General features: G+C 64.0%; 3 protein-coding genes across 3 annotated transcripts; 2 read left to right on the top strand and 1 right to left on the bottom strand.

The window, feature by feature from the left end:
• Positions 1 to 36: 36 nt before the first annotated feature.
• Positions 37 to 13572, top strand: CHLRE_02g081800v5 (uncharacterized protein). Its single transcript, XM_043059250.1, has 26 exons — positions 37 to 625; positions 752 to 866; positions 1129 to 1154; positions 1313 to 1490; positions 1781 to 1886; positions 2179 to 2239; positions 2373 to 2447; positions 2580 to 3526; positions 3960 to 4173; positions 4287 to 4500; positions 4661 to 4958; positions 5183 to 5395; positions 5688 to 5763; positions 5959 to 6008; positions 6198 to 6265; positions 6492 to 7532; positions 7816 to 8918; positions 9213 to 10383; positions 10539 to 10631; positions 10782 to 10838; positions 11094 to 11213; positions 11371 to 11508; positions 11636 to 11881; positions 12091 to 12210; positions 12402 to 12488; positions 12678 to 13572. Exons 1-26 carry the CDS (start codon positions 567 to 569, stop codon positions 12753 to 12755), a joined length of 6954 nt encoding a protein of 2317 aa, XP_042926884.1. The 5' UTR covers positions 37 to 566; the 3' UTR covers positions 12756 to 13572.
• Positions 13573 to 13626: 54 nt separating this feature from the next.
• CHLRE_02g081750v5 (uncharacterized protein) lies at positions 13627 to 16473 on the top strand. Its single transcript, XM_043059249.1, has 4 exons — positions 13627 to 13821; positions 13979 to 14021; positions 14365 to 14435; positions 14634 to 16473. Exons 1-4 carry the CDS (start codon positions 13728 to 13730, stop codon positions 14819 to 14821), a joined length of 396 nt encoding a protein of 131 aa, XP_042926883.1. The 5' UTR covers positions 13627 to 13727; the 3' UTR covers positions 14822 to 16473.
• A 1957-nt stretch (positions 16474 to 18430) lies between these two features.
• CHLRE_02g081700v5 (uncharacterized protein) lies at positions 18431 to 22647 on the bottom strand. The gene is made up of 6 exons (XM_043059248.1): positions 22322 to 22647; positions 22089 to 22218; positions 21782 to 21954; positions 21461 to 21528; positions 21073 to 21239; positions 18431 to 20813 (listed from the first exon to the last, which is right to left on the bottom strand). Exons 2-6 carry the CDS (start codon positions 22175 to 22177, stop codon positions 19544 to 19546), a joined length of 1767 nt encoding a protein of 588 aa, XP_042926882.1. The 5' UTR covers positions 22178 to 22218; positions 22322 to 22647; the 3' UTR covers positions 18431 to 19543.
• Positions 22648 to 22787: the final 140 nt, after the last annotated feature.

Here is a 22787-nt window from a genome sequence, read left to right as displayed (position 1 = left end):
GAAACTGCTCCCCTGCCTCGAGTCCCTTGACTTGAAGTCAACATCCACGCACGTCTGACCTTGAGCCCTTGTCGATGTGTGAGGTGCCCATGGCCTGCTTTGTTGCACGCAGTGCAGAGCACCACTCCCGTATATCTATGTATGACATTGCAACTCATGATAAGCCGTTTGCGCTCCCTGCAACCAACTTCACACCGACCTTGAAGAGGCCGACCCTTCAGGAGGCCGAGCGATGCTTCATAGGGTCATTTCTTTCCGTTGAACAAGATAACAGTATTCACAGAAGCTTTCTAAACCTGCGTGAGCCTTCTCGGCGGGATACAATTTCTTGCTATCAAGCACTAGCGTGGAGTCATCGCCAATTGCAATTATGACTCAAGAAGAGAACTCTTCTTAGCATGTGCCACCGGCAGTTCCCAGCCGCGACGGGGGGCGGGTGCAAGGCGACTCCACGCTGCATGCAAAATGCGCGACACTGGTTGCCATATATGCAAGGCACCATAATACTGCTTGTGTCACTCTTGCTTCTGGTTCCGGTGGCGGGCCAAAGCAATGCTTCCTCGACCATGCTACCGAGCTCGAACGACCAGTGCGGCACAACGCTGGTGCAGGACGTTACCCAGAGGTGCGTTGGTCATAGAAGACGGCGCCAGAGCGAGGGAAACTTTGAGTCGGCTCTTCGCCGGACCCCGGTTTGACGACAGCCACGCCGCTCACCTCGCCCCCGCGTGTCTTTGTTTCACTGCCTCAGGCTGCAGCGGGTGGTGGGCAGCATGGCTGCTAGCGATTACCTGCAGCTCGTTTCAGTGCCGCTAGCGAACTTCAACACCTGCATGAGCTCCACCATGGGGGAGTCAGCGCCGCAGGTGCGTGCGCGTGCGCGCTAGGCGGGGCGGGGCCCTCAGCTCAGGCTTCGGCCCATCCCAGCGCAGCGTCGTTGCGCTAGCTCGGGATGCATTTACCGTGGTGTTCTACAGGCGTGAATAAGGGATGACAGGTTATTGGGGCCAGTCACAAAGGCCCGGAAATCTAGGAGGTGCTTGCTGTAGGGTCTGGTGCTGTCGTGTGGGTGGATTGGCTGAGCCCGCCACTCACCACCGCACCCCACGATGTAACCGTATTGCGCAGAAGCTCAAGTGGCTGCTCTATCCAGGGTGAGTCTGTGGCGCGGCGGCACCAGGCGTATGATAGCCGCAATCAGGGGCGCACCCAGGGTCCGCTAGATGCGCCAAGGGGTTGCTGCTCACGCGCCCTCTCACACACACGCACGCGTACTGGTCTCACGTACAAGCCCGTGCCCTCCAACACGCAGGTGGCAGGCGGGCGTGGCTGTGGATGTGCTGCGACTGGCCCTGGGCGTGACGGGCATGTCGGGGCGCTACGAGCTGGGGGCGCCCGACACGCTGCCGCCCCCCGGGTCGCTGCGCAGCGGGGCTGACGTGCGCGACTTGGCCACCCGCACCAACAGCGAGTACGCCTTCGTGGTGCAGGTGGGGCGCAGGGTGGGGCGCAAGGTGGTATTGGGTGAAGGGTGGCGTGGGGTGGGGTGTAGGGCGGGGTATGGGCACGAATGTGCGTGAGGAGAGTGTGGTATGGCGGCTGCATATGCTGCGGGCGAGCGGGAGGTGGTGTGCCTTGCAGCTGTACCTGGCAGCTACGCGGACAGGAAGCGTATGGCAGGACGCAGCAGGCGTACGGACGGGGTGCCCGACGCAGAGCTAGAGGCGAATTGTGTCTTGCAGCTGCCGTCGTGCTTGACCGCTGCCGCGGTTCCTCGCAGGACGGGTCCGGCGAGTCTCTGTCGGCCTTCCTTTCGGACACGCAAACCCACGTTGCGCGGGCCTCCGTGCTGCCCGTCTTCAACCAACTACCGGAGAACAGCTGCGGTGAGACCCACATGTGACGAAACAGCCTTGCGTGCGCGTTTCCGTGAATGCAGCAATATCTTGGACGCCTTGACTTACAAGATGGCCCCGGGCAGGTCGCCCTTCCATGGCTGCCGTTGCCATCCTGACACACACACACACACACACACACACACACACACACACACACACACACACACACACACACACACACACACACACACACACACACACACACACACACACACACACACACACACACACACACACAAACAAACAAACACACACTGCCCGCTGTCCTCCCCCCTGGCAGCCTCCTTGGTGGAGCCGCGAGGCCCGCTGCACCCGCGCACCTACCTGCTGCTGTTCTACAGGTGAGCGCGCGATCGCGTTGTCTGTGTGTTGGCGCATGTCCCCGTTTGAATTGGAACAGCCTGGCATGCCATGTTGTGGCTTGTCGTGTGTACATTGTTGCACCCGCCTCAAACTGCTGCTGTGCATTCACAGGGCCGACGCGTTGGCGGCACTGGCTGCGGCCGGGCGGGTGCCGGTGCCGGGTGGCAGCGCGCCTCCCAGCGACTGGTGAGAGCGGCGCGCCGGTTGGGCACGGCGACACAAACGGACGTGCAGTACCTATGCTGCCAAACACACAACAACGAATGGACGCACTGCACGAAGCTCACTTTTTCTCGCACCGTGCAATCTGTCATGCAGGTATAGCATGCTGTCACTGCTGGAGGCGCACGCAGCCGCCGTGGCGGCCCAGGCTCAGGCCACCACCGCCGCCGCCACCGGCTCCAACTCCACCACCAACGCCACTGCAGCGCTGCCTAGGTACGGCCTGTGCGTCACCACTGACGCCACGTGCGGCCGCCTCGGCGACCTGTGGACAGCCATCGCCGCCAGCACGCTACAGACCCGTGGACCGCCAGAGGGCTACGCGTTCGACCTCACGGCGGCGCCGCCGGCGGCGGAGCCGCTCGTCGGCGGGGCGGGCTGGCGGCACGCCGCCGCCGTGCTGCAGGCGCTGTTGCGCTTCGCTGGCCCGCCCGACCAGCCCGATGCGCCCGGGCAGCTGGCCTGCGGCGCGGTCAGCAGGCCGTTTGCGGACGGCGACTGCCTCATGACGGTGGAGTGGGACGCGCAGGCGCCCGCGCTGGCGCGACAGCCGGTGCTGGCTCGCGCCGGCGTGCTGGGCGTGGCGCCGCTGCCCGGCAGCCGCGTGGTGGTGCCGCCGCCGGGCTGGTCGCAAGACATGGGCGCCGCCGCGGCGGCGGCCACAGCGGCGGCGGCGGCCGCCGCCACCGCGGCGGCCAGCGGGCCCGCGGCGGCGGCTGTCGCCGCCGCCGCGTTGAGGGACGGGCTCGTGCCTTGTTCTCAGGACCTCTGTGCTATGTCCAGCAACCACGACTTGCTTTACCTTCAGACTAGTACGGAGGGAGCGGTGGCCGCGGCCGCGGCCGCGGCGGCGGCCGCCAGCTCGAGCGGCACCGCCGCAGTGTCAAGTGTGGCCGTGCTGGCGGCGCTGGCGGCGCGGGAGGCGGCGGCGGCGGCGTGGCTGCGGCAGCAGGGCGCCTCTCTGTCGTACACTGAGCCGCCACTGGTCAACAGGGCGCCGTACAGCGCGGCATGGGAACAGGTCATGGCTGTGCGCTACGTGGGTGAGTGGGGGGAGAGGTTGTAAGTACCAGCCCAAACTAAACCAAACCAAGCTAAAATAGCGGAGCACAAGCAGAGGCATTAGTTGCGAGCGATAGTAATTATGGGAGGGGGCCGAGGCGTCGTGGAGCAGCAGGGCGAGTGGCGCCGGCGATAAATGTCGCCGCCCGGGCTCGGGGGTAGCCATTCATGCGGACGGTGGGGGGGGTTAGAGTGCGTGGAAGGGGGCTCATTGACACGGTGCCTGGCGGAGGCGGAAGGCGTGTGTCTGCATGTCGCGGCGCCTAGTTTAAGGTAGTACGTGCCGTCCTGGTTCATGACAGAAGAGCGCCAGTCAAGCAGTGTGAGCTGCTCGGCCTGTTCTGCTGCCCCCCGCTTTTCCAAACATCCTTGCAACCCCCCACGCACCTCATCATACCTCGTCGCCGTGCGCAGGCAGCGGCAGCGGTGTGCTCATATCCGCGCTGGCCGATGTTGTGGCGCTGCAGCAGTGGCAGCTGAGTGCGATGGACAGCTACCGCGCCGCCAGACAGAACGCAACCGACACACTGCGCCGGGCGCTGCTGCGCCGAAGCACGGGCACCGCCGCGGCCGGCGTGAACACCTCCACGCTGTTGAGTGGGGCCTACCCATTCCTGAACTGCAGCGAGTGAGTATGCGCGGCTGTTTGCTTGTTGGTGCCAATTGGTGGTTTGTTTCACGGAGCGGGCTGCCTGGCAAGCCGGTCAACCCCCTGCTGGCGCCCGCCCGTACCACCCACAGGTACAAGGCCGCGGATTGGTGGCGCCTGCTCGCGACCTCCAGCAGTAGCAGCAGCAGCAACACAGGCGGCGGCGGCAGCTGGGGTCCTGACGCGCGGCCGCTGGCTGCGGCGGCGGGCCTCACCGACCCGGCCGCGGCGTCAGCGCTGCTGCGTGCGGTGTGGCACGCCCTCCACAGCCCCAATGCTGCCCCTGACGTCCAGTCGCCGGTGCCGGTAAGGCTGCATGTGTGCGACCGCACGTGATGAGCCTTGTGTGATGAGCCTTACGCAGCAACACAGGCGGGGCCCGCTAAGCGCACGCTGCTGCCAGACATCACACACGCCACACAGCACGTGTTGTACTCACTCGTGTTTGGACCACGTGTCCTCGCAGATGAATTGGTGGCGATACGGCACACAGCAGGCCGCACAGCTGCTACTGCCGCCATCTTCCACAGCCGCAGCTGCTACAGCCCCCAGCTCAAACAGCAGCCTCCTCTTCGCGGCGACGTCCTCCGGGGCAGCGGCCGCGGCCAGCAGTGCTACAGCCAACTCCACTGCCTTGGAGGCGCAGCGCGCGGACGCAGTAGCCCTGCTCTTGCGGCTGTGGGGACTGGCAGTGTCGGGTCTGGGTGACGAGTCGGTTCGGGCGACCTACGCCGAGTCCGTCTCAGCCGAACCCTGGCCCCAAGGTGCGTCGAGGTTGTGTGTCGACAGCCGGACTTGCACTGCGCCACAATCCCGTAGAAGAAACCTGGTGGTCATCAGGTCGGTTTCACGTGTGAATGCCCGATGCTGTTGTGTTTGCGCGCACACGGAAGAGGCAAACTCAACGACCGTGCATGCGTTGATAAAATGTGGGGTTAGTGACCGCACCTTGTGGGCCTGCATTGCGCTGATCCAACCAACCGCGCAGGCGCTGCCGCGGGGGACGACTCCAGCACGCACCTGAGCGACGGTGCCATTGCAGCCATTGCGGTGTGCTCCGCCCTGGGTGCGGCGCTGCTGGTGCTGCTGGCGGCGGTCAGTGTGTACCAGGTGCGGGCGGCGCGGCGGCACCTGCGCCGGGACCTTTTGGGTCGCGTGATTGCGCCCAAGGCGGGGCCAGACACCACGCTTCTGATCACAGGTGGGTCGCATGGGGTCTGTATGGGGGGACGATCGCGGGCCTGTGGCGGGCACGAGACGCGGGTGAAGGCCGCGCCGCGCCGCGTCGGAAGCCGGTTCGGTTGGGGGCCTGCTACTACCGCCCTGCTGCTGAAGCGACGCCTACATGCCCATATGCAAAAACTCAAGCGCGCGCTTCGTCTTCCAAGCACTTTACGCACACGATCTGCCCACATCGACACGCTCGCCTGACGTACGTCCTTCCCGATGTACGCACACCCGACCGTGTGCGATCTAACACACTCGACCCACAGACGTCCAGAACTCCACGGGCCTGTGGGAGTGCTTGCCCAGCTCCGTCATGGACGTCGTGCTGAAACTGCACCACAGGTAGGTGACCCGTGTATTCTTGTAGGAAAACGGACGGACATGAGGTTTGTGTGACTGTGTGTCGAGTGCTGGCATGCCTGTGATGTTGCCTGGAGAGACCGGCTCTATTACCTGGGTCTGTGCAGATGCTACCCAACTCAAGTTGCCTAACGTCGTCACCAGCACTCACATTCCATCTATTGTCGCATGTTGCAGTACCATTCGTTCGCTGCTGTCAGACTATGACGGGTATGAGTCCGCCACCGGTAAGCAACGTATGGCATTTGGTGCAAACGTTTTTAAGTAGCTTTTTGCATTGACTTTTGCATTCATTTGCCCGTGTTGCCGGCCATTCCTGGACCACGCTTGCACCTGCATACCTTTTCCACCTTTTTACTGGATGCCTGTGCCTGAATGCTCCTGTGCTGTGCCCGTAACGGGCATCGATGCTGCAGAGGGCGACTCATTCATCCTTGCGTTTGCGGGCCCCGCGGCCGCTTTGGACTTCGCCACCGCTTGCCAGGTGAGGAGGACCGAACAGCAATGAACAGGCGCCATGCGGGCGCAGGCTCCACTGTAGATGCCCGCTGCTGGGGAAGCTGTCGTGCGTGCCCTGCTGACTCTGGTGTAACTGACACCCGCCCACACCTGCTCTGTGATTGCCCCGCGGCCACGCACGCCACGACGTGTTGATAACCCCGGCCATGCCCTCGCCTCTCCACCCGTCCCCCAACGCACCACTGGCGTAGGTTACTTTCTTAAAGAAGGACTGGCCCCAACCACTGCTGCAACACCCCGACGGCGTGCCCGTGCTCGTCTCCCTGCCGTACGACCCGCGTGCGGCAGCATCCCTGGCGGGCGCCGCCGCCGCCGGTGCTGCCGGTGGGAATGACGTCAGCGCCAGCACCACTGCGCTCCTGGCGTCATTGGGCCTCATTGCGCCGCCCTCGTCAGCGCCCGCGCGCACCCTGTCGCAGATGCTTGGCGGCGCCGCCGGCTCCGTGGCACGCGCGAGCGGCAATGGCGGCTTCACTCCGGGCCCAGGCGGCGCCGCCGGCACTGCTGCCGCAGCCGGTGGCGCGTCGTTCATGCGCTTCTTCCGATTGCGCAGCCTGCTGGGCGGTTCCACCCCCGCTGGCAGCACCCCTGCCCCGGGCTCCACTGCCGGCGGGCCCGGCAGCGAGCATCACAGCGGCAACAACTCCATTCTAGACTCCTCGCCTTTCACAGGGCACGCGGCGGCAATTGGCAGCGGTGCAGCCGGCGGCGCAGCGGGCCCGCCGCAGGCGCCGGTTCCATTCTCCCTCAGCGGCGTGCTGCCGTGCGGACCGACCAGCGCCGCCGGCACTATCACTGCCACAGGCATGGTCATAGGCGGCATCGGTCTTACGGGCGCCTCGCGGCCCAGTAGCGGCGCCAACACGGGTTTCGGCAGTGCCCTCAGCATCAGCTGTGATCACACCAGCGAGAGCGCCGCCGTCGCGGCGGCGGCGGCGGCGATTGCGGCCACGGGCGGCGGCGGCCCCACGTGCTCCTGGTGCGACACGTTGGTGGCGGCGTTTCCGGTTATTCCGTTGGACTCGCCCGAGGGGCGGCGGCTGGCGGCGCTGGTCGGTGCGATGGGAACGCTGCCGGCAGACGAAGATGGAGGCGATGGCGATGGTGACCAGGACAGTGGAATGCAGGTGCTGGACATGAGCACTGGCGGAGGCGGCGGTAGCAGGCGCCGCGCGTCTGTTGCCGCGGACTCGACTGGGCGCGAGGGCTGGGGCAACACACAACAACCGCCGGTGCGGCGCCGGCTTCTGGTCTTGCGTTGGGTTTGGAGTAGCTCTTCAGCCGCAAAAGGTTCCTGCTGGCGGGTTATAATACTGCCTCACTGAAGTTAGCGCGCCTCGTGTGCTCCGTGCGCGATACCAGCTCGTATCTGGCCCTGCTGCATATGTGTGTGTGTGTGTGTGTGTGTGTGTGTGTGTGTGTGTGTGTGTGTGTGTGTGTGTGTGTGTGTGTGTGTGTGTGTGTGTATTCTTGTCGCTGCTCAATTTCCCTCACCCACCGTGTCGTGCGCCGCAGTGCCTGCGCCTGTCCGATGGCCGACTGGTGCTTGTCGCCTACCGCGGCCTCCGGGTGCGCATGGGGCTGCACACCGGGCTGGAGGCCCCCGAGTCAATGACCTTCAACAAGTTCGCATCGGCCTACGCGTACGGTGGCAAGTTCGCGGAGATTACACGACTGGTATCGAACGCTGCACCAGGCGGCCTCATCACCCTCTCTGGCGCCGCGTTCACCCGCTTAAGGCACGCGCGCCCCGGCGCCGCCGCACATGTCAGCAGCAGCGGCAGCGCGCTTGGGTACGGCGTCCCTCAGGGCCAGAGCCCGAGGCAGCAGGGCCAGCCGCCGTCAAGCAACAACAACAGCCCAAGGCAACGTCGCGCATACGATCCCTCACATGCCGGCCCCACCAACGGAACGCACGGCAGCGGCAACGGCTCCAAGGCGACACAAAGCCCTGCTGACGGTGCCGCTGGCCACGGCGACAGGGGCAGTGTCTCCCGCCTTCTGACGCTGCTGCACGCGCGCGGCACCGCCGCTGGTAGTGACGCGGCCGCTGCTGCCGGCGGCGTCAGCATGGCGGCGGCCGCCGCCGCGGCGGCGGCGGTCCTCAGCCGGCCCATTGTTGTGTTCGCGGGCACCTACGTGCTGCAGGAGCCGCTCGCGCGGACTCGCAAGTCGGGCTCCGCGCGCAAGTCCACCAGCTCGCACAAGTCGCTCAATGTCACATCCGCCAACATCGCCTCTCTCGACGGATCACATCGCGGCCCCGGCATTGGCGGCGGCGGCGGCTCGGGCCGAGCCTCACACAACGGGCGCTTCAACCGGCGCTCCGCGCCCGCGGCGACAGTGCCGGCGGCGGGTTCAAGCAACGCATCCACAAAGTCGCGTGGAGGCGGCTCCGGCCGGCCGCCCTCGGCGTCGCAGGTGGTCATAACCGTGGGCAACCGCACCGGGACGTACGGCAACACGAGCCTGGGCACTGGCGCTGGCACAGGGACGGGCAGCTACGCCACAAGCAATGCCAGTAACTTCGGCGGCAGCGGCGGCAGCAGCGGCAACAACTCACACGGGGCGTACCGGCCCCGGGCCACTGGCGGCAGCCGCTACGGCGGCAACTTCTGGTGCGTGGGGTGCAGTGAAGTGTGCCTGAGAGGGCGTAGGGCATAAGGCGTAGGCCGTTGGCCGCAGGGCATGGCCTGCAAGGCATAGGCCGCAGGGCATCGACCGTAGGCGCGCACGGGGACTGGATGCTTTCGCCGTGCTGCTGCCTTCGCGGTCCCGGTGTTTCAGCAAACTGCTCTGTTTAGCGATAGCTTGTGGGGGCGTCCCCGCGCTGGGTATGGCACGGACCAACACGTCATGTTGCTGCCCCGTGCACGCCTGCCTGCGCTCACCCCCCTTCTGCGCACACACAGGCGGCCAAGCGAGGGGCCGCTGGCGGAGGCGACACTGACGGAGGAGGGGGAGCCCGACCCCGCGGCGCTGGCCGCACAGCCTCAACAGCCGGCAACGGGCGGCCCGGCAGCGGAGCAGGCGGCAGCGGTGCCTCCTCTGCCTATCGCTGCATCTGTGCCGGCGGCCGCGGTGCCGGTGCCCCTGGCCGTGGCTAGCCTGATCCAGGGCGAGAACCCGGCAGCGATTGCGGCTCGGCTGGCCAGCTCTGGCAGCGTTCCCAACAGCCCCGTCCGCCGGGGCGTGACGGACGCGACGGAGTCGAGCTTTAGTATCCACGTGCGTGGCGGCGTAGCTCGTGCTTTGGGCAGCGGGCCTGGCGGCGCCGCTGGTGGGGGCGCAGCTACAACCGATGATGGTGGGACCACCACAGACGACGGTGGCGCTGCTTGGGCGAGGGGTGATGTGCTGCAGCAGCAGCAGCGGCGTGCTGGCGGCGGCGGCGGCGGCGGCGCGCCATTGTGGCCGCAAGGAAGTAGCGGCCTGCGCAAGGTGCGGCTGCAGACGCCGGCAGAGGCGGCGGCGGCGGAGCTGTCCGCGCGCCCCGGCAGCGGCAGCGGATTTCCCTACGGCACGACGCCTGAGGACAACTCCCCCGTGATGCGCATGAAAAGCAGCGGCATCGGCTCGGGCCCGCAGCCCACCGAGTTTGTGCCCATGGGTGTGGTGCCCACACACAGCAGGAGTGGCCTGGTTGCGGCCATGGCGGCGGCGCTGGCGTCCGCGCACGCCGCAAGCAACACCGTTGCTGGCAGCGGCGGCACCGGTGGTGGAGCCCTGACAGCCGCCGGGGTGGCCGGCTCTGCTGGCCGTGCCGCCGCCGGGATCCCCGCCGGCGCCGCCAGCGGCCCCTCCGGTCTGTTCAGCCGGCCGTCGAGGATGGGCAGCAGCGGCCGCCGCGACACCGGCACGGGCGGGCTGAGCACGGGTCCATCGGGCGGCATGGGCACGCGCACGCACACAAGCCAGTACGTTTCGAGCAGCCACGTGACGGTGACCAGCCGCTACGTCAGCAGCAGCTACCACGTCAGCACCAACCACAACTACAGCGGCGCCACGGTGTACAGCGGCGGACACGTCAGCCGCGTCAGCCGCGCGCGGCCGGCGCCGCCGCCTCGCACGGACCAAATCATGGTGAGCAAGGACGCGCGCGGGTGTTGTCATGAGATTGGCTGATGTGGTTTCTTGTCGAGCTTGCCGCATGCTATGTCGTCTGAACGGATGGCGATGCACACTACGGTAGTGCGAGAATGCGTGACGCAAGCTGTTTGCCGCCCTGCTCCACACAGATCCCCGACCATGCGGTGTCGGTGTTTGTGGCGTGTCACCCCTCGCTCATGTGCCGCCTCGCTATGGCGCCGCCGCTGCGGTCCGTACGGCAGGTGGGTGAGGCGGCCCACGCGCGGACCAATCGTAACCCACTGCAAAACCCCTGTCATGTGGGCGTTCACTGACGCGAGATTGCCCAATGTCGCTGGCCCTATGCCCGCCCATGTTCATGTCAGTGCCTAACCAAAGCGCTCGGTGTGCAGGTTGGGTTGGGCTCGATCTTTGCGCCCGTGCGCACAGTCACCATTGCTTTCATGAAGGTGCGTGTGCAGGCCAGGTTGAAACGGACGCGTATGTCGGCCAAAGTGTGTCGTGCTGTTGGCGTGCGCCCCGTCCCTCATCCACCAGCATCACGCATGCACGTATGTAGGCATCACGGCCCCACACCTCGTAACACACGCCTCTGAATCTTCATGGCCTCACACCACACACCTCGTGCCACACGCCGCACGCACTTCACGGCCTCACACTTCATACCTCGTGCCGCACGCCTCACGCACTTCACGGCCTCGCAGGTGGTGGGCGCCAGCGCGCTGCTTGCCGACCTGCCGGTGGTGGCGGCACGAGCCATGGACGCCTTCGTGCGCATCGCCGCCGGCATGCTGCCAGAGTGCGGCGGCGGCTACGTGGTAGAGGTGAGCCGGCTGCGTCTGCTGGGTCGTTTTGGGCTACCATGGCAATCCTGTTGATAGTAGGATTTGGTCAAGGAGGCATGCTCATGAAACCCTCAGTGTTGATGTAAGAATCGGCGCCGGCCTATGAAGCCCCGTCCCGTACTCATGTGCCTCGTAGGGCGGCGCGGGCGGCGGGGGCCTGGTGCTGGCGGCATTTGCCTCTCCCTCCGCCGCCACCAGCTGGGCTCTCAGCACTCTGGCGGCGCTGCGGCGGCACCCCTGGGAGGAAGAGCTACTGGCGCACGAGCAATGCGGGGTGAGCAGTCAGGGCTGCCACACTGTGTGTGTTGTGGGAGGCGAAACGTGCTGGGTATGTTCCTGCAAATCGCAAGGGAGGCGAACGCAAAGCGGTGCGTCACGTAAATGTGCACATGCGCTTGCAGGAGGAGTTGGCCATCGGCGGCGCGCTGACGACCGGCGGCTCCGGCGCCGCCTCGCCCACCGCGGCCGGCACGACAACGGCGATGTCGGCGGCGCACCACATGGGGCTGATCGTGGAGGCCAGCGGCGCGCAGGCGCAGTCCCAGACCCGTGGGCCGCTGCAGGCCCGCTCCTCCAGTCTGGGCCCCCGGACCTTCTCGGTCTTGAGGAGCCAGGACTCGGTCATTCACAGCGGCCCCCGCGTCAAGGTGGGTTTGGATGGCACAAGGGGTGAGCGGGTCGTGGTGCATGTTTGCATGTACCGTATGCGTGTATGCTCTTACTTATGAATGCAGCTGCGGCGTGGCGAAAGCCTTTACGGCGCCACCATCCATAGGGCGTTGGCATCAACTGCCTGCCCTTATCGTCGGTCGCCGAGCATTGCCACACTGCCCCGTCTGCTTCCCGCCCGCTGCAGGTGGGGCTCGACATCGGACCCGTGGCGCACACACTGACGGAGGCCAGCGGCCGGCTCAGTTACCGCGGCCGAGTCATGAACCGCGCAGCTCGCATCGCCAGCATCGGCGCCCCCGGACAGGTACGCCACGACGCGCGCTCACGATTGCCCCCGTCAGGACCCGGGTTTCCGGCGTGGCCTTGCAAGGGGAGACACAAAGTGTGCGCATGTGCCCTCTGGTGGCACAGCCCTGGCGCCGCAGCTGTCCGCGTTGCAGTGCACTGACTGGCGGACGTGGCTGCGCGTGCCCCCGCGACCGCGCACGTGCGCAGGTGCTGGTGAGCGGCGATGTGTGGGAGGCGATCAATGGCGAGGAGGCGGGTGTGCGTGGCGCCTTCACGGGCGTGCACATGGGCACGGTGAGTATCGTCCCACTCATCCCGCCTCACCCCGCTCGCTGCTTTTGCAACGCGGCCATGCAGTCATGCACCTCCTCCCCAAACCGCCGCTACAGTGTCCTCATCCGCCAGCGCTTCCACCAAACCATATGCCCAATCTTGACACCAAACCGTGCACAAACCCGGAACAACCCGCGCCTTTATGAACAGGTGTCACTCAAGGGCGTCACCCAACCGGTGGAGGTGGTGCAGGTGCTCCCAGACGTGGCGCAGCAACAGCAGCAGTAGCGGCTGTAGAAAGAATTGGAGGCGGTGGAGGAGGTGGAGGGAGAGCAGGAGGAGGAGAGGAGCAGGAAAACCGCTACTGCTCCATCCATTCTACTCCCTAACCCAAGGTTGAAATTGTGTGCAGAACTTGGCATAACCATTGTGATTAACGATGAAATGGGGGCCTGTGCCAGAGCCTTGCGCTACGCCATATGATATTAACCGTACGGTATGTTATGTTTGCGAGTTTGACTCTGCAAGGAGGCTTCGTGCACAAGCGGTGCAACCACATGTCATAGAGGCCACCGTGTGCCATGTCATACCATGTGGTCCTTGTGGGGATTGTTAATTGTCAGACACCGAAGAGACCACGCCAGCAACCCTGTGGGCTAGGAGAGTGTTAACGCCGCAGCTCTCTCATGCATTCAATGCGCAGGTTCGCAGCTTGGGCCTACTTGGGCCTCCGCGGCGGTATGTCGACCCCGTGTGCCACAGCAGGGACGGAGGGCAGGGACACGGGTTCGGAGGTGCTTCTTGAGCGGTGCTGAGCGGTGTAATATTGGGTGTCATGGGCTTTGCGCCGTGGCTTTGCGCTGTGGGGGTGGGGCCGTGGGGGACCGTGTCAAGAACTCTTAGTAGTGTACCACCGTACCCCCGGCCCCTTCCGCATCATTTTCTTCCATGGCATAGATTGACGTTTAGGCTGCGCCCAGAACCGTCGTCATGGATACGACAGGTGTTGGTTTGCTGGGGACGGGGAGTCGGGGACGGGCGCATCCTGGCCCATCGCGCATGCCGACATCAGCAGACAACGCCGGACTGCAACGCCGAGCGCTCTGACTTATGTGTCGTTGCCTCAGGTTGCATCTCAGCAACGCAACAACACCGAAACGTGCAATAACGTTGCAACAGGGAAAGTCAGTCAGTATTCAAGCTCCGTCGAGCTACGCGCTACGAGCAAATTATTATTAATCCAGGGAGGTCGCTCACATCATGAACCCTCAGGGCATACTAGCGCAGAAGCCGCTTCCGCCCTACTTAATAGAGCTTGGTCACTCGGTATCGCGCTATGTGAAGGATTTCTTTGGTAAGATCTCAATTGCATCATCGCAGAAACATCTGCAGACGCGTGCAGCAGACGGCACCACATTCAGTTCAGCGCCTCTACGCGTATCGGCGCAACAGTTGAGGTTCACATGGTGATGCATGCGTTTAAGTACTTGCTGTGTGTGCCTACTATGCAGGCATTGATATTCCCTACGCTGAGGGCCTCATGCTTGTGCTCAGGTTGGTGCGCGAGCCTGCGCTCTGTGTGTCCTGGCGGGAGTAGCATGCCATAAGTAATCAGGAGGCAAGACAGCAGGAGGCGTGGACATTGCCGGTAGTACAGTCTGTCAGTGCAGAGGGCGGTACAGCAAACCGCTGCTGCCCCCTGTGGCGGCCCCGTTCGTTGTAGGGCGGGGGCGCCGGGTTTAGCACGCGGAGGTCCAACATGCGCCCAGGCACGCGGCAACGGGGTCTTCGGGTATCCGTTCCTTATCCGTCGAGCTATCTAGGTCGTATAGCTCCGGGCAATCCTCTCCTGGCCATCCTAGTTACGTCTGAGCAAAACATTCCTGCTCTTCCGCAGCACGACGGTCGTGATCCTATCCATCGCGGTCTGGATCTGGGTGGAGCTTGGCAACCAGGCAGATAAAAACTGTGAGTTGGATGCCCCCGGTCGTGCCTGTCCTGCGTCCTCGTGTCTCTGGTTGCTTGCTAGGAATGGTGCTTGCGCTTTGGGATTGGACTTTGTGCCGTGCTGCACACCGGCTCCCACAACTTGCGAGCGCCTTTTGACCTCCTAACTGACCATGACCGCCTGATTCCTGCACCCAATTAACTTTGTCGCTTCCGCAGCGCGCCGAGAGGAAATGCAACAGCAACAGCAGCAAACCCCTGCTGGGCACTCAAGCACGGGCGCGACAGAAGGCAGCAAAGCACCCCCCGCCTTCGGGCGCCTCGCCGGTGGCTTGCCCTCAGGCGAGCCCCAGAATGGCGATCCCACAACCGCTGCAGCGCCGTCGACTGCGGGTCGTGGCATGTGAGGCTGCTGGAGCGGCCCGGAGCCGGCGCAGGCATGCCCGGGCTGGTGTGCTCACTGGGCGCGGGTCGGGCAGTGGAGCTAAGGCAGACCGAGGCACCAGCCCCGCGCCCGCCCACGCACCAGCGGTGCTGCCTGTGGCTCGGCGTTCGCTGGTGCTCGGCAAGAAGGGAGGAGCAAAACCAGGGGTTCCCCTGAAACAAATCCCGCTACGCCGCGGCCGCTCCACCACCCGCCCAGGCTCACACCCGCCCGCACCCATCCCGCTGTTCTTCTAGGATGGATGGCCGGAAGGTGGTGGTGGGGATGGCAGCTAGCAGCGGAACGGAGTGGACGGGAAGGCCGCTGCTGCCGTATCACGGCAATTGATTGGATGATGAGGACTTACAAGAGAAAAAGCCGTCGCTGCTTTCGCTATGATATGCCAAATGGACGCCGGGTTATGTGTGGGCATGGGACAGTGGGGCTTCGATGCAAGCGCCATGACAGCTGCTTGACTGATTCAATACATACAAGGAGATAATACGGATGATTCTGACGTGTCTGAATGTGTGTTTGCTGTGTCGCTCATTCTCTACTACATAATGTCCAATAAATGCGCGCCACGCACGGACAGTGCTGTATGCGTGATTGCATGCATTGTGTGCACAGTTCGTGTGTATGCGTCTGTGCACCATGCCACGGTGCTGCTGAATGGCTGTAAAGCTGTTGATGCCGTAGCTTGCCCCCTTGAGATTGATATATCAGAGCGAAGAGACTGATTGGGGTTCATCTTTGTTTGGCTCATCGTTGCACGAGGGTTGCAGCGTTGGTGGTGGATCCCACCTCGGGAGACGCGAGCCCTCCGGCCTCCGCATGTGCCTTAATCCTTGCACGGGTGTCTGTCATTTCCTTTTTAGGATACGTACAAATAAATGAAGAATAGGCATGAGGCAGGACTAGGCTCGACCGGATCTCGTATGGCGTAGGTGTGCGCACACGCACGCTGAATGAGGATACGATATGGTGCATTTTTGTTAAATGAGTGTGCAATGAAGTATGTGTAGTCGTCCACTTGCCGAGCGTATGGTAGGCCACAGCACACCGGGCAAGTGCCAGCATGAATTATGTTTTCTTCCGCGCTGTTTTGCGCGAGACTGCTGTGCATGTAGCAGTTGAGGCGGACGGCAACGCACGGGAGCAGAGGAGTAGTGTATCAACATCGAAATGCATGCATGAACAAGCGACTGCCCGGGCGGGCACACGGTGTCAAGGTGCTGGGCGCATAAGCGGTCTTTACTGGCTCACTGGTGGCGTCAGGGGCTGCATGGATGACCGATTAAGAGCTTGGAGCTACCGTACTCGTTGATTCGGTGGCATCTGAGCCGTGTGGCCAGGCATGCTGGGGCGTGGGGCACATGCACAATGCGTGTGGCACGTGGGGGCCAGGACATGGTTCGATTCTATCCCCACGTCGGCTCGAGGAGGCCAGGTCGGGCGCGACACGCACTGTGTCCGTTGGCTTAGGAATGATGCCCACGTGCCGTACATAAGCGCCTGAACTGCTGCGCCTTGCTCATGGGGCCGGCACGTGTGTGCCATTGTGCGCGTCCGCGCATGATTGCCACTTGTCATGACGGCGCCTTCGGTCTAAGATGATTGTAACCACTAAACCATCACTGCCTCCAACGCACTCAGGGGACATGGAATGACGGGCTTGGCACAGCACGGGTTCCCGTTTCTGTCAAAACTGCCAGGAAACTGCAGCAGCGCTCGCAGCCCGATAACCAGCCCCAGACTTGGCACCAAGGGATGCTCCCCCGCATGCAAGGGAGGCGGTGGCGCGGTGCTGTGCCGCTGCGCCGACAGAATGTCGTACTGCCGGGGAGGACTTCACAAGTTCACATATGGCACTTCCGGAGCAGGAGATGCGTGGCATGTGGCTGCATGGTCGTGCCGCATGGGGTGTTGTGCGGATGGCAGCAGGATGCTTTGCTAGGACACTGCGCAACCCGCGCCTAGCTAATGGCAGAAGATCTTTGCAAGTACAGCTTTGCGTCTTGCTGTTGCAATCAACTCAACACAAACAAGACTGCAAGCACCTCGACACGTGCTGGCAGGCTCTGGCACCAAACGCGGCCAGATGGGGCCCTGTCCTACTTCCTGTGGTGTGCGTCAATTTGCGCAACGCCTGCTCGCAGTCCTGAACGAACGGAAGCCCCTTTGGCATTGGTTCCCTCGCCTCCAGTGCCGGCATGGGGCTGTAGTCGAACGGGGATAGCCTGGCCCCACAGGTGTCAGAGACGGCAGTGCTCTGCGCCAACACGGCGACGCCGTCGTGGCGGTCCGGCAGAGCTGCGAGGCCCACCACGGCCGCGCCCACCTGCCGGGCTCCATCCCAGTTCAGACGGCACGTGGCAGCAAGCTCTTCTGACCTCAGCCCAGCGTCCTGTTATGCTGCGACGACCTGAGCACCGGCCCACTCGCCGCTGCCTGCCAGGCTGCCACCACGTACATACACGTGGACGGCGCCACGGCGGCTTCCACGGCGCACCACGGCAGCCGGCCACGTACGACCACCTGCCAGCACCGGCGCAGGCACCGCTGCACCCACCGCGGCTGGCTCGCGGTGCTTCCCCCGCCTTGGCTACGGCTACTCGCCAGTTGTGAAGTTGAGGCCGCGGGCGGGACAGTTGGTGGCGGAAGTAGGCATTCTCTTTCGCAGGGACTGTGGGCGGGTTACAATCCTGCCAACGGCCTTTCAGAGCGCGCGAGAGAGGGCTGTTTCAGGGCTTGCAAACTGCTTCACTTCGCGCTCCGCATCTCATCGTCATCTGCGCAAGTGTGTTGGGCAAGCTGCGGGCATGCCTGTAGGAGGGCGCCTATCATCCTGCACTGCGTGCATCAGCCCACGCTGCCGCTGCCGCCACTGCAACCTGGCTCGGCGTTGGTCATCCCCAGCAACCACGCGCACTCTGACGCTCGGAGGTGAGCACGCAGGGCCTCACGGGCAGCGGGGCCCTTTCCCGGCAGGAGTACTGACACTTCCCACACACGCGTCCATCTCCGCACGTCGGCACCGCAGCTCACGCAGCCCGACTGCTCTATTTCTAAGTCCACGTCGCGAGTTGGGCATCGGCTAGGCAGGAGGCACGCAAAGATCGTGCGCACCACTGTGTAGCCACACACCTACACACACATACACGCACGCCCACACGCACGTACACACGCATGCACGCCACGGGTGTTTCTGGTGGTGTTCCTGGGGGGCTTTCGCCCCCCCTGCTTCGCTCACGGGACTCCGCCCAAAAAGATACCGTTTCAGGGGTGGGTGATCATTGGGGGGGCGACGATCGCGCGAACGTACGGCGGTAGTCTCAGCACGCAAATGAGTCATCAACGGGTGTTAGGGCCGTAGCGTGGGGCCGTAGCCTTGGTAGTTCGTTGAAGGCGGTTGGGACGTACTCAAGCCCTCTGCTGTGGCACATCTCGTTCCCTGCTGGGCCGGCGCTGGTCCGACGGGCGTGCGGTGTTGCGATTGCCCTGCCAGTACGACGGGCCGACAGCGCCTGCGTCTGGCGAATATGACTGATATGTGACCACCTCTGCGTGCAACGCACCGCTGGGCACAGCCGCCACCAACTCCTTACAGGAAGGTCCGACACGGAGTGACGGACGTACGTGGCGTAAGCTGGCTGGAAATTAAAGATGTCACACATTCCCCCGTCATACGGAATAACGTCATGTTGCACCTGCACCATTGCATGGTGGATTCTCTTGTCGCACCTCGCAAGCGGCTACTATCTCAGAAAGTCAGAATGTGCGACGAAAGGTCAAAGGGTACCAAGAGGCCGAATCAGCGCCAGTATTAAAGCATGCTCCCACGGTGCAAACGGCCAGACCTAGTAGCTAGGGTGGGCCGCCCGACATGCTAAACCCGGACCATGAACTGCAGCGAGGGTCTCCCCGGGTTGGGTGACGTGTCATCAGGATCCGAGTCCTATAATACCACCTACCATCATGTCGTACCACATGACCAGCACTCTAGTCACGCTCATAAGGCTCTGTCTGTCCACCACTTACACACTTCTTGCTTAAACCCCCTTACTTCGTCCTCAATCTCAATCAAAGGTCTCCGTGCTGGCACGTTGCAGAGTCTGCCACACGTACAGCCAAAAGAATTACTTCAAGACCAACGGGTCCAAACGCTTCCATCGTATCACTGTCCTCCTACATGCTGCCATCACACAAACTCGCACCTGCAGCCACACTGCACACGCGCGCCCACACCAGCCGTCGGATCGCGCGCATGCACGCTCCCACACATCCTGCATTCCTGCCGCATTACCCCGCACCCACCACACCTGCTAGCTCGAGTCCCAACAACGCGTTGCCCGTCTACACACATACGTGGCAGCGGCCTTGAACTGCATTGGCGTAGCCTGACGCCTGGATTGGCCTTGAAGAGAAGAATCACGACTGCCCTAGATAAAAGCGCGCACGAAAAGCGCGCACGAAGAAACCGCCTCAAAAACGCTCGCATGAGCCAGCCAGTATGTCTTGAACAGTGCTGAACATTTGGTCACTGTTTTGCGTCAGTGTCGATACCCACGTGTGTGTAGATGTTTGGAACCACAAAGTTAAAAGCAAGGTGAAACGGATCCTGCTTGTGATTGAGTCCAGCTATCACAGCACACATGCCGTGTGCGCACAGGGTTGCTTACATGCGCCCTCCATTACCGCCGTTCTAATTCCCATTCCCATTCCCATTGCCGTTTCCGTTGCCATTGCCGTTGCCGTTTCCATTGCCATTGCCATTGCCGTTACCGTTTCCATTGCCGTTACCGTTACCGTTGCCGTTGCCGTTACCGTTTCCATTGCCGTTTCCGTTTCCATTGCCGTTTCCGTTGCCATTGCCCGGCTCCGGGACAGGGCTGGGCGGCGGGGTGCCCAGAGGCAACGTCGGGTAGCCGCCGCCGGGCAGGGTGTCGGGCGGAGGGGCACCGTACACGGGCGGCGGCGCTGTGGGCATAGTGGCGGGCTCGGGGCTGGGGTCAGGGAGGTCGAAGGGGGGCAGAGGCGGAGCACGGCTGCCGGGCGCGGCGCCGGGACGGGGGCTGCGGCTGGGCTGAGGGGACACGGCCGGCGTGTCAACAGGAGTGGGAGGCTCCGGCGACGGCGGAGAGGCACCGTACACGGGCGGTGGTGATGTGGGCATGGTGGCGGGCTCGGGGCTGGGGTCAGGGAGGTAGAAGGGGGGCAGAGGTGGAGCACGGCTGCCGGGCGCGGCGCCGGGACGAGGGCTGCGGCTGGGCTGAGGGGACACGGCCGGCGTGTCAACAGGAGTGGGAGGCTCCGGCGACGGCGGAGGGGCACCGTACACGGGCGGTGGCGATGTGGGCATGCTGGCGGGCTCGGGGCTGGGGTCAGGGAGGTCGAAGGGGGGCAGAGGCGGAGCACGGCTGCCGGGCGCGGCGCCGGGACGGGGGCTGCGGCTGGGCTGAGGGGACACGGCCGGCGTGTCAACAGGAGTGGGAGGCTCCGGCGACGGCGGAGGGGCACCGTACACGGGCGGTGGTGATGTGGGCATGGTGGCGGGCTCGGGGCTGGGGTCAGGGAGGTAGAAGGGGGGCAGAGGCGGAGCACGGCTGCCAGGCGCGGCGCCGGGACGAGGGCTGCGGCTGGGCTGAGGGGACACGGCCGGCGTGTCAACAGGAGTGGGAGGCTCCGGCGACGGCGGAGGGGCACCGTACACGGGCGGTGGTGATGTGGGCATGGTGGCCGGCTCGGGGCTGGGGTCAGGGAGGTAGAAGGGGGGCAGAGGCGGAGCACGGCTGCCGGGCGCGGCGCCGGGACGGGGGCTGCGGCTTGGGGTGGGCGGCTCCGGCGAGGGCGGCAGGGGCACGTAGGGCGGGGAATCCGAGCCCGTCACGTTGGAAAGGTTCAGGTAGGTGGTGGGGCAGCAGTTGGTGCCGGGCAGGTCGGGGTTGTCCAGGACGGACATCTGGCACAGGCCCCTGCGGACAATCAAGTAAGTAGGTGAGGCGAGCGTCAGGCCAGGTGGTGTGCGTGGTGTGCTGCTACACCGATAGGTAAGGGCAGGCCTGGTGGGCTCGCTGAGACCCCGGCTCCCAGCTGCAACGCGCATCCACACGTCGACACAAACAAACACGCCAACCATCATGCCCTGCATACAAGCGAACCCAGTATGCACATCCCTACAAGGCACGCGCTGCACGCACACGCGCGCACGCACATGCACACGTACGTACGCACCTGGCGCACACGCCTGACAGGTCGCCGCAGCCGCCCTCATCGCCCCCGTCCTCGCCCACGCCGCGGCGGCGCACCACGAAACACAGCTCGGTGGTCTGCGGCTGGGCGGTAAGCGCGATGTCCAGCTGCGTCCACTTGAGCACGAGCGCTCCCAGCGTGGGAGCGTCCTGTTGCATGTGCATGGAAGGGCGCGAAAGAGGGCGCTGTGAAGGGCGCCGGTGAGCGTCGCTGGTGGGGTGCAGGCTGTGTGAGCGGAGCGTGCCGCACTGCGTGCGTGCGCGAGGCCAGAGGCGGGTGGCGGCTGCGCCTCGCGTTGGTTTGCCCACGGCGCCGCCGGAAGTTCACTTTCACCGACACTGCCATGCCATTACGTGCCCTGTGCGCTCACCATTACAGACGGCGACTTTTCTGCGCCGTTGACCAGCAGTGTGCGCACCACGGCGCGGCACTTGGGCTCTGCGGTAATGGAGATGGAGGAGGGGGACAAGGTCGGGCAGAGTCGGGAACAGCGCGCGCCTATTGCTCAAGCGGCTCGAGCAGCTCTCGCGCGTGCTGCTGTCATGGGGAGCGGCAGCGCAAGCGATGGTGGGCATGCGTCCTCCCAGAGGACGCGAACCCGCAAAAGAATGATCCGATTGCACACGGGGTGGTGGCGCTGGGGCAGCAGTGCGGCTGCTCGCCTGCCCTCGCTCTCCAAAGGCCCTCTCACCAATGAGGAGTGATACTGTATAGGCGCCCATGCTGCTGCACAGGCTGGCGCCCTCCGGAGGGCTCAATGTGAGGGTGGTGCAAAACACGGTCTCGGGATACTTTGAGTAGCCGTGAGTGGTGAAGCGGCTGGTGAAGGGCGACAGAGTGGAGGGCTGGTCCTTCAGGGAGGACCTGGGGGAAGGCGGGTGAGGCGGAGGGGGGGGCGTTCAGGTGCAAGGAGGAAGCGCTGAGACGTGATGGGGCGCCACCAAGGTTACAGAAATGGGCAGATGTACACGGTATGGGTAAGTCGCAGTGCTGCTCACCGGCAGGGACCGAAAGGTTCCAGGAAGGGGGGCGGGGCTGGTGGGCTGGGGGGCTCCGCGGATTGGGTCGGTGGCGCAGCGACGGGCATGTCCGCAAGATACCGACGGTTTCTACTTGCTGAGGCGACGCCTGCGATGACATAGCGCGAAGAGGTTTAGACGCCGTGCCATCCGGCTCGCGTAACATCCCTTTACGCCACCGCTGCGCGTGCGTCCTAGACTGTGTATCGCACCTGAAAGCATGACCAGCATGATAGCACATAACGCCGGCGCGGAGGCCGCGCGGCTTGACGCACTAGAAGTCGGTGCCATCACTTCGCCGAGGCGGTCAAACTTGTTTGCACTGACGCGGCGCACTAATATTATAAAGGCGCTCAAGCGTCGCGCTATACTAGTTTTGACAGGCGCCGACTATACGTGCCTTGCGGCCGGTTGTATTAATTATCCCAGCGCCGGTGACGACTCCGGCTCCAGTTTGTCGTGGGTACGCACCTGCCCGACCGCGACCAGTCCCCTGCAGCGTTCCTGCCTCCAGATTTATTCATACATATATCACAGGTGACGACTAACTAAATCAATTGCAAGGTTACACAGCGCGCTGGTGGTGGGCGACTAGATGCCAACCATCGGTGTCGTGTGCCATCGGGTCCCATCGCTGGCGTTGCCATCAGGCACCCATCGACGCCGGCGTTCGAGCAA

This window comes from Chlamydomonas reinhardtii, chromosome 2 (assembly GCF_000002595.2).
Source record: "Chlamydomonas reinhardtii strain CC-503 cw92 mt+ chromosome 2, whole genome shotgun sequence".
In the NCBI taxonomy this organism is placed as follows: domain Eukaryota; kingdom Viridiplantae; phylum Chlorophyta; class Chlorophyceae; order Chlamydomonadales; family Chlamydomonadaceae; genus Chlamydomonas; species Chlamydomonas reinhardtii.
This window is presented reverse-complemented; position numbering and strand designations above follow the sequence as displayed.

Excerpts from the sequence above, each read along its gene's own strand:
- CHLRE_02g081800v5 (XM_043059250.1), top strand. The coding sequence starts at position 567 with ATGCTACCGAGCTCGAACGACCAGTGCGGCACAACGCTGGTGCAGGAC. Across the intron at positions 2,240-2,372 it reads TACCTGCTGCTGTTCTACAG|GGCCGACGCGTTGGCGGCAC; the intron begins GTGAGCGCGCGA and ends GTGCATTCACAG. Across the intron at positions 3,527-3,959 it reads CATGGCTGTGCGCTACGTGG|GCAGCGGCAGCGGTGTGCTC; the intron begins GTGAGTGGGGGG and ends CGCCGTGCGCAG.
- CHLRE_02g081750v5 (XM_043059249.1), top strand. The coding sequence starts at position 13,728 with ATGAACCCTCAGGGCATACTAGCGCAGAAGCCGCTTCCGCCCTACTTA. Across the intron at positions 13,822-13,978 it reads CTATGTGAAGGATTTCTTTG|GCATTGATATTCCCTACGCT; the intron begins GTAAGATCTCAA and ends CCTACTATGCAG. Across the intron at positions 14,436-14,633 it reads CAACCAGGCAGATAAAAACT|CGCGCCGAGAGGAAATGCAA; the intron begins GTGAGTTGGATG and ends TCGCTTCCGCAG.
- CHLRE_02g081700v5 (XM_043059248.1), bottom strand. The coding sequence starts at position 22,177 with ATGCCCGTCGCTGCGCCACCGACCCAATCCGCGGAGCCCCCCAGCCCA. Across the intron at positions 21,955-22,088 it reads GAACCTTTCGGTCCCTGCCG|GTCCTCCCTGAAGGACCAGC; the intron begins GTGAGCAGCACT and ends GCCTTCCCCCAG. Across the intron at positions 21,529-21,781 it reads TACAGTATCACTCCTCATTG|AGCCCAAGTGCCGCGCCGTG; the intron begins GTGAGAGGGCCT and ends CCATTACCGCAG.